This window comes from Magallana gigas, chromosome 2 (assembly GCF_963853765.1).
Source record: "Magallana gigas chromosome 2, xbMagGiga1.1, whole genome shotgun sequence".
NCBI classification, from domain to species: domain Eukaryota; kingdom Metazoa; phylum Mollusca; class Bivalvia; order Ostreida; family Ostreidae; genus Magallana; species Magallana gigas.
In genome coordinates, this window is record NC_088854.1 from 41,177,897 (window position 1) to 41,191,800 (window position 13,904).

A 13,904-nucleotide genomic window follows, 5' to 3' on the forward strand; every position below is an offset into this window, starting at 1 on the left:
TCTGAAAAGATCGATTTTATATTTGTCTTCCTTGAGATAAAATGATTTTTTAATTCAGGTTGAACAAATTAATCATATATAAATCAAAACCAGATAAAATACATCAGCATGTTTACCAGTCGTCTTTTTCAGCAGCCATGACAGTTCTCGCGTGATTTTATGGGATGTACGCTTGGAGTTTTGATGGGCTTGATAACGCAAATGTCAGTGTTAATAATTGATCTTACCTCGTTATATCACTAAAACATCATTTAAGGAAATGGTATATAATGGAAAATTCATATTTACCGCGTTAATTATGTTTATAATAGGGGAATTCCTATATTCAGTTCAAGATCCGCTCCTGAATTCTCATTGGCTGTCCCAAAATAAAACCGGTCAAGGTCAGTAGACATGGCGGACAAATTCAACTTTCGTTGTTGACATACACGAAAAGTAACCGATATATGGACTATACTTGATATTTTTGGATTAATTTATGCCATAGACATCTACAACGTTTGAGGTCAGGTAAGAAATGCAAATGTTATTGTCATTTATAAACGATTTGAGACGAAATCGTTGCGGGAGTGAATCACTCCCGCACTTGCACCATTACGGAGATCCTATGGAGTTGTAGCCCTCTCCCAAAAAAAAAAAAAAAAAAAAAATCGGGAGAGGGCTACATTATTGCAGCTAGTTTTCCGTATGCAGAAAAGGATTACGGTAGTTAAGATCAGCTGAAGGAATTCATTATTGTGTTTTAATTGGATTATCATTATGATGTTGACCAATTTAGATAAGCATAATACATGTAGTAGCAGTAGCACAATATAATAAGATGCCAGCATGGGATTCCTGCCAGCATACATACACACGTATATAAGTTCTACTTTCACTTTCTAAATGTAATCTCCCTTTGACAGCATACTGTATCATCATCTTTTAATATTTAAAATAGCTTATCATCGTTACATATCCTATCGCATTTGTAAAGTTTCTGTCATTTTAGTTGCAAAAGTTATTTTTTTCATTTGTCAGACTGCATGCACTGTTGACCCCATATTGACCCTGTATAAACAATTTCTTATCAAATTTGTGTATTACATATGTAAGTAAGTGTAGACACTTATATTTTTTATATGAGTAATAATAGGAAGGAATGAGTATTTCTTTCTTAATGTATTATAATGCATTAAATACAATGTAGGTCATGACCTTATGGGACTGTTCTGACCCCACGAAACAGGAAAATACAAAATATCTTCTAAAGTCATTATGATGCATCAACTGGTGTAAAGTACATTAATGACCCCCAGGTGTTGTCTTTAAACCCCCCCCCCCCATCCCCCCGCCTTTATGAAATAGGAAATGATATGATTCACTGTATATTTTGTTAACTTCTGAGATCGGAGATCCTCATCCCTAAACCGTTTAATTTATTTTTGCTCTTTGTGTCATTGCGCGTAAAATTGTATTGTAAGCCCGTACGAAATGAGCCAACTGGCCAAGGCACGGAATGAGCACGGAATCATGGTGTTAAAAACCGTGTTTCTTAGATTCCTGTTCTTAATAAATCCCCTCAATAAAATGGCACGGCTATGGCATGGGATTTTAACCAAATTATTTAAATTCGCTCACACGGACTCCCAAAAGCCGTGAGAAAGTCATGTTAAAACCCGTGAATCTGCTAAATATAGCACAGAAAATCAAGAAAGCCGTGCCAAAACCCGTGAGTCTCTGCCATATTTGGCACACAGATTTAAGGAAGCCGTGCCAAAACCCGTGAGTCTCTGCCATATTTAGCACACGGATTTAAGAAAGCCGTGCCAAAACCCGTGAGTCTCTGCCATATTTAGCACACGGATTTAAGAAAGCCGTGCCAAAACCCGTGAGTCTCTGCCATATTTAGAACCTGTTTGTAGGAGTACTGCTTTAGAAAATCTGCACATGACTTGTACATAAATATGTATATCCAACAAATTTAAGCATCTAGTCATTTTTCAAAAGATAAGAGTGAAGAATATATATATATTTATAAATTTCTTTATCAAAATGCTTTCATTACTTAAGTACATTTATTCTGAAATTAAACTTTGAAAAGTTAATTGTTTCTACCAAAAATTACTCGTTTCAATCACTATTATTCAGATCTCACTGTCACTTTCACTATATTCCACGCGAAGGAAATCCACCATAAATTGTTCTTTCAAGCTGAATACAGCTTCCTTTTCAGTTGTTTTCTAGCATAGCTGATTTTTTCAGTGATGGCCTCGTTAATCAAACTATCTGAGGGGTCACTGAAACCATTGGCTTTACACCAGCATCTGACATAATCTGCAAGGAATAACCCATTTAAGTGAATCTATAGAATTGAACTTAATTAGAATAATCAGCTATTTCACTTAAAACAATATCAATCATTTATACCTTTCAAAACTGAGACTTTGTCTTTATCTAAAGCTGGCCTCAAGTCCCCTTTTTTGGCTATAAGGCCTTGACCTCTTGACAGCGCCATCTCCTCAGTTGTGAAGAGGCCAGGCATCAACTTCATCGTCAAGGTGTAAGCTGGTTTGGCCGATTTTTTGGCTAGCCTGACAGCCACAGCCAATACCTCCTTGTCGATGGTGATGTTACTGTTCCCCAGAAGTTTACTGAGCTGTAAAATTATTTTTTTTAGCGAAAAGTTGCATGAATGAACTGTACATTTAAAATAGGAACTAAAATGAATTTAATGTTTACAGTTTTAAATTTATTAAAATAACATTTAAATGTATTTTCAATTCATAATGGAATAATTCTTTACCATAAATAAAAATTGCTTTGATCTTTAACTTTTGAATAACACATTGTTAAAATTTTACAATTTACTCACATTGTTTTTTTCTGTTGAGATATCAACTTCAAGGGTACTCTTGGATGACATCTTCCTTGGAGATATCCTACTGTTAGAGGGGGTTGAGGTTGGAATCTTCCTTGGGGATGTCCTGAAATTTGAAGAGGTTGTGGTATTGGTAGCCATTGGGGAATTAGTGGGGAAGGTGAAATGATCCGTTTTGCTGTAGTTTTTTTGTGCCTCCATCGGAGTAACCATGTTGTTGATCTGCGAATGAGTGATGGGAAGAGGGGATTCAGTCAGTGAGTTGAATTGACCAGGACAAGAAGAAATGTTCGTTTTTCTTGAGGGGGTCCTTGGCAAGTAAATCGAGATAGGTCGAGAGTCATTAGATAAGTTGAACTGCTGAGGCTGATCATAGGGAAGTTCATCTTCAACAGGCATGGCTGGTAAATTAATTTTTTTCCGAGGTGATCTTCTGAGTGTCACTGTCTGTGGTGGTGTGGCACTATAAGGCATCTCGAAGGATTGAGACAAATCAAAGTAGGGTTTATCTGAACTTGCTTCAGAAAGCATGTTTGACATAGGCAGTTGATCTAAGGAAATGAGTGGTGTTGATGAACAAGCATTGTGGTCGAATCCTTTACTGTGTTCTGGTGAGTCCAAATTCAAAAACACCGACTCATGGCCATGATGGGAGGCACATTCCTGTCAATATTAAAAAGTTCCAAGGCATTTATAATAACTGCAAAGAATTCAATTTAACACTTGTTTTATCATACTTGTAATAAGCAAAAACTTATTTAAGTTATTCAAATTAGTGTACCCACTTCAATTATATACTCAAAACTCAAAATAAATAATCAATGACAAAATGTTCAAGTGATTATTGAAAATATTAAAGCTAAAAAACATAATTATAAAATGTTATACTACCTGGATATTCTGACTTCCAAACTGATCAACCATTTTCTTCATATAACCAGTCACACTTGGATCGAGAAGCAATGAAAAAAGCTGCAAAACTTTCTGAGGAGGTGGTATGTGTGCATCTGTGCAATTTAAGAAATTGAATTTACTGGAAGGTATTTATACCTTAAAACAGTATATAAACATGTTCATTTAGGCCAAAATAAAACTATTTTTGTTTGGCATTGTCCCTACTGCCTCAAGTGGTTTTATTGAAATAACCCCATGCTCCACTTTTGTTTAAACTTTACTTACAGATGTTGTGAATTTTCGTTTTATTCAGAACAGCATTGACAGCATCCTACTTAAATTTCTAAATGTAAATAATACTTACTGACTGTTTGTTGCACATGACTTTGTGTCTCAGGAATTACTTCAGACTGAAGGGCTGGTTTACACAATCTCCATGTTGAAGTGAGAGATGTTCCTTCTTCTGACTTTTTATTCAGCTCAGATTCCAAGCTGAACTGACTGCTTAAATCCGACAGGATTTCTTTTTCAGTACATAGAGCTACTGTTTCCTGATTTTTTTTCTCCGTTTTTCTTCTTGCAGCAGCAGATTCATCCTTTCTCTTCTTCTCCTTTGATTTTTTTGGACTTTCATTATTGCCACTGGCACAACTGCTTTCCTTTTTCTTTTTCTTGGGGCTACATATATCGGCCTGCTCCTTGCTTTCTTTTACCTTTTCTGTCTGCACCCGAATCCTCTTAGTTGTATGATCGGCATTTGCCGGTTTAAAGGAAAAGGCTAGGAGCTCTTTCAGTTTGTTTTCGGTGCACACGTCTTTGTTTAGCAGAACTTTTTTGTTTGCTGCATTTGCAAACTTATTAAGTTGTTCCTCATTATCTAAGAATCATAAAAAAGATAAATTGTTAATTATGAAGGATTAATTCATCGTGAACAGTGATCAAATGTCGCAACAGATTAGCGAGGAAATTCGGTTAGACATGCTATCATCTCAGAAATTAGCCGTAATTGTTCATTTTAAGTTTTATTCAGGGCGACATTATAAATAAGACATTTTTAACAAACATACCTACATTGTTTGATCAGGCATCAAATAGAAGGCTAATGAGTTATGATTATGAAAAGTGACAGCATGTTTACTAGACTGGCAATGCCTGTCTGTTATGCGCGATATACAGCTTTCGTTCGATAGAGACAGAGTTTACGCAATCGCAACTTCTCGGGCCTTTCCGGCAAGCTCGGAAAAACACCTCGAAAGTATTACCTAGGCGTCCATGACAACCCCCCTTTTTGTAAAACTTGAAATAAATAGAACACATTTTACGATCTGTTGATATGTTAGCTATACTTCATTAAAGTAAACGATACTGGCGTGCCAGTATACAATAAAATATAACACAGAAGCGACATACAAGACTGTCTAGCCGATACTTATTTTAATGGGAAGCGACTCCATTTTGTATAAAATTCTAACATCCGGTGATGTTAATACATTCGAGGTGTTTTTCCGAGCTTGCCGGAAAGGCCCGAGAAGTTGCGATTGAGAGTTTACGATGTTCCGAACATTTGCTTCGTTCGGTACACCTCGGTACTTATCTTACGAGCTTAGTTAATATTTGACAAACCTCGGGCGATTTCCTTGCATACATGAGCGTTATTGATAAGAAAAAGGATGTTCCGAAAGACCGTAACATTATACAAGTTAGGGAAGATGAATTCACTATAAAATGCTTATTTTAAAAAACCCAAAGAAATAATGATAAAATAAGAGAAAACTTTTGCAGCACGCACTAAACCAATAGGTTCAATTTAATTCAGTAACGTATATAATTATATTTGAAATTGTATAACTTGTATAGATTTACAAAACGTATAATCAGATAAGTGTAGGATATACTATGCATAGATAAAGGAATATGATAAAGGAAAATGACGTTAAACTCATATTTATTTGCTGATATTTTGATGCTTGATACATCACTGTGTAACACGTACATGCTGAATGTTAAGTAAAACGTACCGTGGATTCGAATTATCGTTCCATTGTAGTCCTTTCTCCACCATTTCATTTCTACTTGCTCCTTTTCCTTCCATCCATCTTCACGAAACTGAAGTTTTTTGTCAGCTTTACCGACAACACTAAGGGAATCATCCTCCGAAAAATATATACAAGCAAACATGTTTCAAATTCAATACTCCTACGACCGACTTTGCGCAATTTCTATCCAAAAAGACGCGGTTCGATATCAGATTTCAGTTTCTGTTAGAGGCTAGGCTCAGCGGGAAGCTTGGACATCATTGGAACTGGCCAAGATGGTCTAGGGGGGAGGTAAGGGGAACCCTCTCACTGAATTAAGATAATCTGGTAACAAGTTATAAGACCCAAAAAAATTGTCATTGAAATAACACAACATGTTCGATTTTAAGATGAAAACTGAACTTGAAATTAGTTAAAACAATTGTACAGGTACCAACAGAGACAATGTAGCATGAAATTATAAATTGAATACAATTACTGCCCCCCCCCCCCCCGTTTCACGGCCCCCGTAGAGTCCCTTGCTTCACTGATAGGCTTGCATCGCTTACACGAATTAGAATACATGCTGAATATGACGTGTAGGTAATTTGATAGCTGAAGAAGTACAGAAGTAAAAATAACTAAAACTATGGAAAAGAAAAAAACAAAGAGGAGAGGACCATACGGAAAGAAGAAAATAGAAGATGATGCGCTGATGAGAATTCCCGACAAAGTAATGAAGGAATATGAAGAAGAAAAGTGGCTTGGTCCTACAACAAGTCAATCCTCAAGTGAAAAAGAGGTAAGGTTGCATTTTCATTGTTTATGGCGTTTCCACGGTATCATTTGCAGGCGCGTAGTATCGGGGAAGGGGGTAGCATCAGTGGAGGGGTGGCGGTACGTGCCCCCCCCCCCTTTCTCGCAACAACTACAATCTAACAAATAGAATTTTTGTGTACTATCGCTAATCACCTTCTCAATAAGATTAGAATTTTGAAGTTTGCAGAAAGGATTTGTTTTTGTTGGGGGGTTTTTTCTCCCACTTTTATAAACGATGTTTGTGCCTGGTCCTATTCAAAGGCGCTGAAACTTTTCCGGAAACAAAACGTCTACATTTCAATATTATTTCTACCGGAAGTTGTATACATAAACAAACGATAACGATAAAACGTGAGATGGAGAAATTCGATATGCAAAAACGGTAAACCATCTTTAGATTAAATACAATTGCATGTAATTTGACAAACAGAGCAACAAAGAGAGGCCATGTTTGATCCACGTGTAAATAATATCAAAATAAAATTAACGATTGTAGGTCTTAATCAAAATTGATGTTCTTTTGCAGCACTCATTTGCCAGTGACACCACAGGGGCTCGTCACGAAGTTTTTTCAACCTTCTATATATACCACCTCTATACTATAAAATACACAAGGGAGGAATCAAAACTCGAAAAAATCGCTACCTCTCGATTTCGGTCGCCTCGTTTTAATTTTTCTCGGACGTTAATCCTTGCACTCTAGGTAGCAATAGATCGGGAAAGAATCACACTTTTTAGAAATACCTGCGAAATTTATGCATCGGCAGCAATTTTAGAAGTTTTCACGCATTTTCTACCAGTTTTCGCTCCGGTGACACTTTCTTCGATCAGCTGCCGCGCACCAAATTTATCCGTGCGCTCTCATTGGTCAATTTAATGTTGATCAAGATAACTCGTACGAGGACTGTATTTTGGAGGGATATTCAAACAATGAGTGAAGAAGTTCTTATAACATGGTGAGTATTGAGTATATGTATAAGATTTTATAATGTATCAAGACCTTGGAGTTTTGGTAGGACGTTACTATGTATTTCTTGCATCAAAGCAAGTAAAATAAGAAACTGGTTCAAGAGTAAAATATGCATTGATTGAAATAGACAGTCCTAATTTATTAAGTTACATTGCTGTTTGACAATGGGAGGGACAACTACCTAATGTCCAAGCTATTATATATGGTCCTAGTATCATCATTTATATTAAAAACCAAACAACTATTACATATTTATTTTACCTCTTGCATCGATATTTCTGCGCTTGGCACCATTACCCATCATTCCCTACATGTCCATCTTCTTACATTGTGGGCATATCCAGTCATCATTTTCCAATTCAGGGTCATTTATGTCAATAAAAAGGCAAGTAAAATGATGCCACGTGTCACATAACTCACAACATACAGCGTCAGTAATGCAATCGTTCTCACAAATACCACATGGCCATTTTACTGTTTTAGCTTTCTTCCGAATTGATTTTCCCTTTGCTTTTGATCGGATTTTCTTTGAATGTGGTAAGGATTTTTCTTTGGGTTTGTCTGGTGCTTGAATAGTTCCAGCTGGTGTAGAAGATGGTGAACACGCTGAGGTGGTAGGCTCCTCTTCTACATCCTCATCACTATCATCCAATGAAGATGGACCATGACAAGATTCGGACACTCTTGGATTTTTCAAGGCTTTCTTCTGGACTGATTTTCCCGTAGATTTTGATCGGATTTTCTTCGAACGTGTTAAGGATTTTTCTTCTGGTTTGTCTGGTGCTTGAATATTTTCATCTGGTGTACTAGAAGTTTGAGAACATGCTGAGGTGGTAGGCTCCTCTTCTACATCCTCAACACTATCATCCAATGAAGATGGACCATGACAAGGTTCAAACACTTTTGGATTTTTCATTTTTTCACATCCCAGTATAGTGTTCCTTAAGATATTTGATAGTGTGGGTTTTGTTTTAAATTTAGAACTTTGAATACCATAAGCCTTGCATAACAAAACCAGGTCCCTCTTTTGTAATAGACTGCCAATAGAAAATGACTGGTCAGATTCAAACAGACTTTGAAGATACCTATGCGTGGACATTTTTCCAGCTGAGTTATCTGAAATACACTTTTCTATGGACCATGTTTTTTCGGAACCAAATGATTTGGTCTTTTTCTGCATGACTTGTTTTCTGTGAGCTTTTTCCTTTTCTGCTGCAAAGCGTTGATTACATTCCCTTATAAATTGATTTGAAGACATTTTTAAATATTTTGACAAAATTTCCTGAAAAAGACTTGATATGATGTTGAAGTTTTCATTCTCAGTGAACAAAGCTCTCCATTTTTGATTAATTGACTCAGACTCGCTAATTTCGGCTGAAATAAAGGAATAAATGTTACTGGTGTATAAAGTTAGGTTATTAAGTGTTTCAAGATCTCGGATTTTCTTGTCCATTTCAATAAAAAATTCAAAACATGCATCAGTCACATTAGTAAGCCCATGGCGTATATTTTGTTTCCTCTGAATTTCAATAAGAGAAGTAATCTCTGTTGACTTTTCAAATATTTCCTCTTCTGACACTATGAGCTCCTCCAAAAATCTTATCTCTTTATCGATTAAATTGACCTTTCCTTGATTATTCTTTTTGTACAAATTTCTTTTAACATATTTTCTCTTGTTGTTTTTTAACGAGGCAACACACCAACCTGCGATGTATCTTATCTTAGCTCTCCCGGCATTTGATGATTTAAATTGTTTACCCTCTGCAATGGAATCTTTGGTCTTTTGAATAATTTCCCTAGTTCTCTCTTGTATAACTCTCTTCCTTAATTCTTCAACAATACTGTAAGCAGCTCTGAAGTGTCTGCTGGTAATGTCAATTCTATTAAACATCTTCGCAACAAGAATTTTGTAAACTTCTGTGCCAATGAACTGTGTCACAGCCTTCTGAAAATTTATGATGTGTCTGTTATCCACACGCTCGTTTTCATTTGGTAAAATTTTCTGACATTCATTTAGCATTACACTCCACAATTCTTTACTAAATGTATAAGTTGCATCAATGTTCATGAGAAGATATTGAAGATCTTCATTGAGATGCACCTGATTCTGTGTTACCGGGCTTTTATACATCCATAACTCAATGAAAGAGGCTAACTCCAAATCGGTGGGCAATTCAGTCATTTCACCTAACTGAACATCAGCATCACTTGTATTGGTTATTATTTTCATAATCTCTTCATCGCCTTCATCATCAAATGGGTCTGAATCTGATGAATCATAAGTTAATTCACATTCTCTTGGAATGTTGATGCTTGAAATATTAGAAATCTCTTTTTTACAACAATTTTTTCCCGGCAGAACTGATTCGCTTTCAGAAGAATAAAATTGGTCTATACAAACTGGTTGTTTTCGTAAATGACATTTTCCATAATTGAGCACCCTTAACCCCTCTACAGACACTGCTCTTCCAATAGCTACTCCCAGCTGACCTGGAAAATTCATGTTGCGACAGTCTACTTCAAGATGCTCCAATGTCATTCCCTGAGCCTTGTGTACAGTGAAAGCATAAGCTAGCTTCAATGGAATTTGTTTTCGTGAAGCAACTTCACGTTTTAAATTTATGTCATACACTGTGAATAAATGTTTTCTTACAGTTACGGTGGAGTTTATAGATTCGAAGAAAACCGTAACGGAATCCTTTGTGAAATCTTTAACTATCCCTCTGCTACCATTTACTAAGTTATCTGTCAAATTGACCATCAGAAAAACTTTGGCATTCAACTTAAGATACAATGTTGAGGGAGCTTCACAGGACCGGAGTTGTTTGGTATCCCCATCATCGGCACTTCTGAACTCAACCATTTCTCCTATAAATGTTTAAAAAAGAAAATAAGTTAAAAGTGTTTGGGTATTTGAAATTGTCATCATCACTCAAAATTATATCATATTCCTACCCATGCAGTTTATTACCCTACATTACCTTATATTAGCACTTATAAGGTAAATATTTTAGCATTAATTACCCTACTTTACCTTAAATTACCCTGCATTAAAAGTGAGATTGTGAAATAATGAAAGTTATTAAATAGAAATTTTTTTTAATTGACTGTTATACATTGTCAAAAATACAGTTAAAATGTTTTCAAAGATTTATATATCATTATTTACAATTTTGTGTCATTTCATGTCTAGGTTAATGACCACACTGAGAGAAAGCAACACTGGCAGTGTCCTGAGAGCATCACAGATATCTGATAGGTATAGAACTATCTACAATGCTAGCATCGACCTAGTGAAATTGGGCCGCCTTATAAGGAGACTTTTTCCAAATATTTCAACAAGTCATCCAAGAAACAAAGTAACTGGAAAGCAAGAAACAGCATATGTGAATTTAGAACTTCAAGATGACTGTGTCCAAACTCCATTTGACTTGACAGACATATCTAAGCATATTCCATCTTCATGTCATGTACAGTCACATTTACAAAACTACGTTACCATAGGTATTCCTACAGAAATTATTGTAAATGGGAATGTTTTGTTTAAAAGAATTACTATCAAGGATTCAACATATAATCTATCCATTCGAGGGAAAGACATCAATCTTAAAGATATTGGAGTGGACAGCACATTCATCAATACGGAAGAGTGTTTGAGGAAAACTTTTGAAATTGTGAATAAAATAAAAGTGTGCACTGGAGTAACAATAACAGATGTGGATCACTTGTACATAGATATTAACAAAAAGACAGTAATAAAGGAGTTCATCAGTATATCTGGAGATGAGAACACCTCTGTGACAAAACTTAGATATGTTAACTGTGATCAAACATTGAAGTGGGGGTCTTCTACAGAGGCGTGTCGAACATGCCAGAAAAAAATCACAATAAACAAGGAATTGCAAAGTATTTGCGATGAAAGTCTGGATGATGAGGTAAATGAGGATAATGATGGTGATTCAATACCTCTAAGTAAAAAAGACCAGAAAGACCTAACAGAAATATTTGAAAGTGTTTTTCCTGGAGCATCAACCGAAATGAAAACTTTATTGCAAAGTCAAGCACAAGCATTGAAGTGTAAAAACAGAAAGTCCATTAGATGGGACAAAAAAATTTTGAGTTTGTGCTTATCAATGTGGATAAGAAGTCCAGCAAACTACCAGCAGCTCAGAGAGAGTAATTTTCTTATTCTCCCATCAGGACGACAGCTGAGAAAATACAAAAATGAAGTGCCCCAAAAATCTGGAATTAATGATGAAATTCTCCACTGGATGTACTCAGCAGCCAAAGAACAAAACCTGGAGGAAAATGGATATTCAGGTGGATTGGTGCATGATGAGACCAAGATACAGGAAGGTCTAGTACTCAGCATGAAAGGAGGCTATCCAAACCTGATTGGATGGGTTGACACAGGGGAGGAGAATATGCATGCTACTGTTTTAAAAAAGAATGCATTGCAGGCGAGCCTGGCAACCCACGTTCTGCAAATAGTTTTTGTTGGTTACACTGGATTTCGATTTCCTGTGTGCCATTATCCAACGAAGGGTGTTAGTGCATCTGAGCTTCATACAATTCTATGGTCTGTAATAAAAATGCTCTATGATTGGGGATTTTATGTGGACTTTATCATTCAGGATGGAGGTCAGGAAAACAGACAGTTCATTAAATCCAACTTCAGTGGAGACCCACTTCAACATAACTATGTAAGTCCCAATTTAGTGGATCCAAGCAGAGAGGTTGCCCATATTCAGGATTTCTCACACAATATCAAAAAGATTCGAAACAGTATCCTTAGTAGTGGGCATAAAAAACACTGTAAAAGACTTATGCAGAAGGATGGACAGGATATAATATGGGACCATTGGAAATCTGCAGTTCAATGGGATCGAGATGTGAATACTCGCCCAATCTGTCACAAAATCACTGATTCGCATCTATACCCAAACAGTGCAGAAAAGATGAGAAACCATTTAGCAGAAGAAATGCTGAATGAAGATTTCCTATACTTGATGGAATGTTTCCAGGCCAGTCTGCATGATGGTACATACCTTAACTCTTCAATTCAGCTGCTAAAACAAACTTCAAAAATAATCAAAGTTTTCAGAGACCAGCGCCCAGTGATGTCAATGTCGGATCCTAGACTAGATATCCTCAAGTCAGTGTTTGACTGGTTCCAGGAATGGAAGCAAGAAATATCTACTCTCAAATCGACAGGAATTAATACAACAAAAATGCTCATATCATACAAGTGTTTGGAAGACATTGACAGCATGCTTCTTACATTTAAGGAGATCTGCAGGATCCACCTAAGAAAATATCCAAACAGCTATATTGTGCCCTCTCGTATAAATTCTGACATCGTAGAAAATCATTTTTGTCAACAAAGAGGAATGTACAATGGCTGTACATCACATCCAACATACAGTAATTATTGTACTACTGTAAATTCTGTCATAATTGGACAATCACTAAAATCAAGAGGCCGCAAGTCTAATGCTGGATTGAGTGCAGCATCATGCTATAATATAAGCACTAACATCAGTATGAACCAAGTTCCAGCCAAGAAAATGAAAATTCTTAAGGACATGCGTTAATAAGGTGAGAATATTTATAATTTTATTCGTAAACAATGAATTGGAAAAAGTCTACTTTGCCAGAGTTGATATTGAAATGTTGCTGGTGTTAGTTTAACAGAAAGTCTGCATGGAATATGACAACATCATTCTAAATGTGTGTTATATAGAGGTAATCTTGTTTATATAATTAAGCTGTATTTCAAAAGCTAAGGAAATATTTCAGTTGAATAACAATGCTTAAGGCCACACCTATATAATTTCTTGACCGTCGGACATCCAAGTATGAGCGGGCCAGTGTTTAAATAATAAAATCATTTTCTTTTGAAAGCCAATTTTTTAGGCAGTATATATATAATAAATTTGTGCGGACGGTTATATTTATGTACAGTTTTATTGCATTATGTGCGCTCGGGGTCCGATGAACAAGTAATTATGTTTATGTGGCCTTATTTCAGTGACCTGGTAACACGGGTTTCTAATCTCCATGCAGATCTTGTCCATCTTCAAAGATCATCTCAAGGAAAAATCTTCAACTATTTTGAAAGTAACTTGAAAAAAATACAAACCAAATACTTTTAGTACTGTAAACAGCGAACATGGTTAATAAGTCAACAATAACATGATAAATTGAAAAGAATCACATGGAAAGCATCTGTATAAATTACATTTAATTTTGTTCTCAATATTCACTCTGATAAACAAATAGAGGTGCAAGTACATGTATTTCAATAAGCTAAACTGTCATTTAAACAGCTCACTCAATTAAATGT

At 35.9% G+C, this 13,904-nt stretch overlaps 2 protein-coding genes across 2 annotated transcripts; one reads left to right on the forward strand and one right to left on the reverse strand.

Annotated features, from left to right (window-relative positions):
* Positions 1 to 1,468: 1,468 nt before the first annotated feature.
* On the reverse strand, positions 1,469 to 7,133 carry LOC105338371 (uncharacterized). Its single transcript, XM_066076643.1, has 6 exons — positions 5,773 to 7,133; positions 4,119 to 4,631; positions 3,752 to 3,867; positions 2,855 to 3,523; positions 2,410 to 2,638; positions 1,469 to 2,316 (listed from the first exon to the last, which is right to left on the reverse strand). The coding sequence occupies exons 1-6, from the start codon at positions 5,930 to 5,932 to the stop codon at positions 2,189 to 2,191; spliced, it is 1,815 nt and encodes a 604-aa protein (XP_065932715.1). The 5' UTR covers positions 5,933 to 7,133; the 3' UTR covers positions 1,469 to 2,188.
* On the forward strand, positions 6,419 to 13,152 carry LOC105317724 (uncharacterized). The gene is made up of 3 exons (XM_066071758.1): positions 6,419 to 6,571; positions 7,420 to 7,544; positions 10,752 to 13,152. Exons 1-3 carry the CDS (start codon positions 6,419 to 6,421, stop codon positions 13,150 to 13,152), a joined length of 2,679 nt encoding a protein of 892 aa, XP_065927830.1.
* Positions 13,153 to 13,904: the final 752 nt, after the last annotated feature.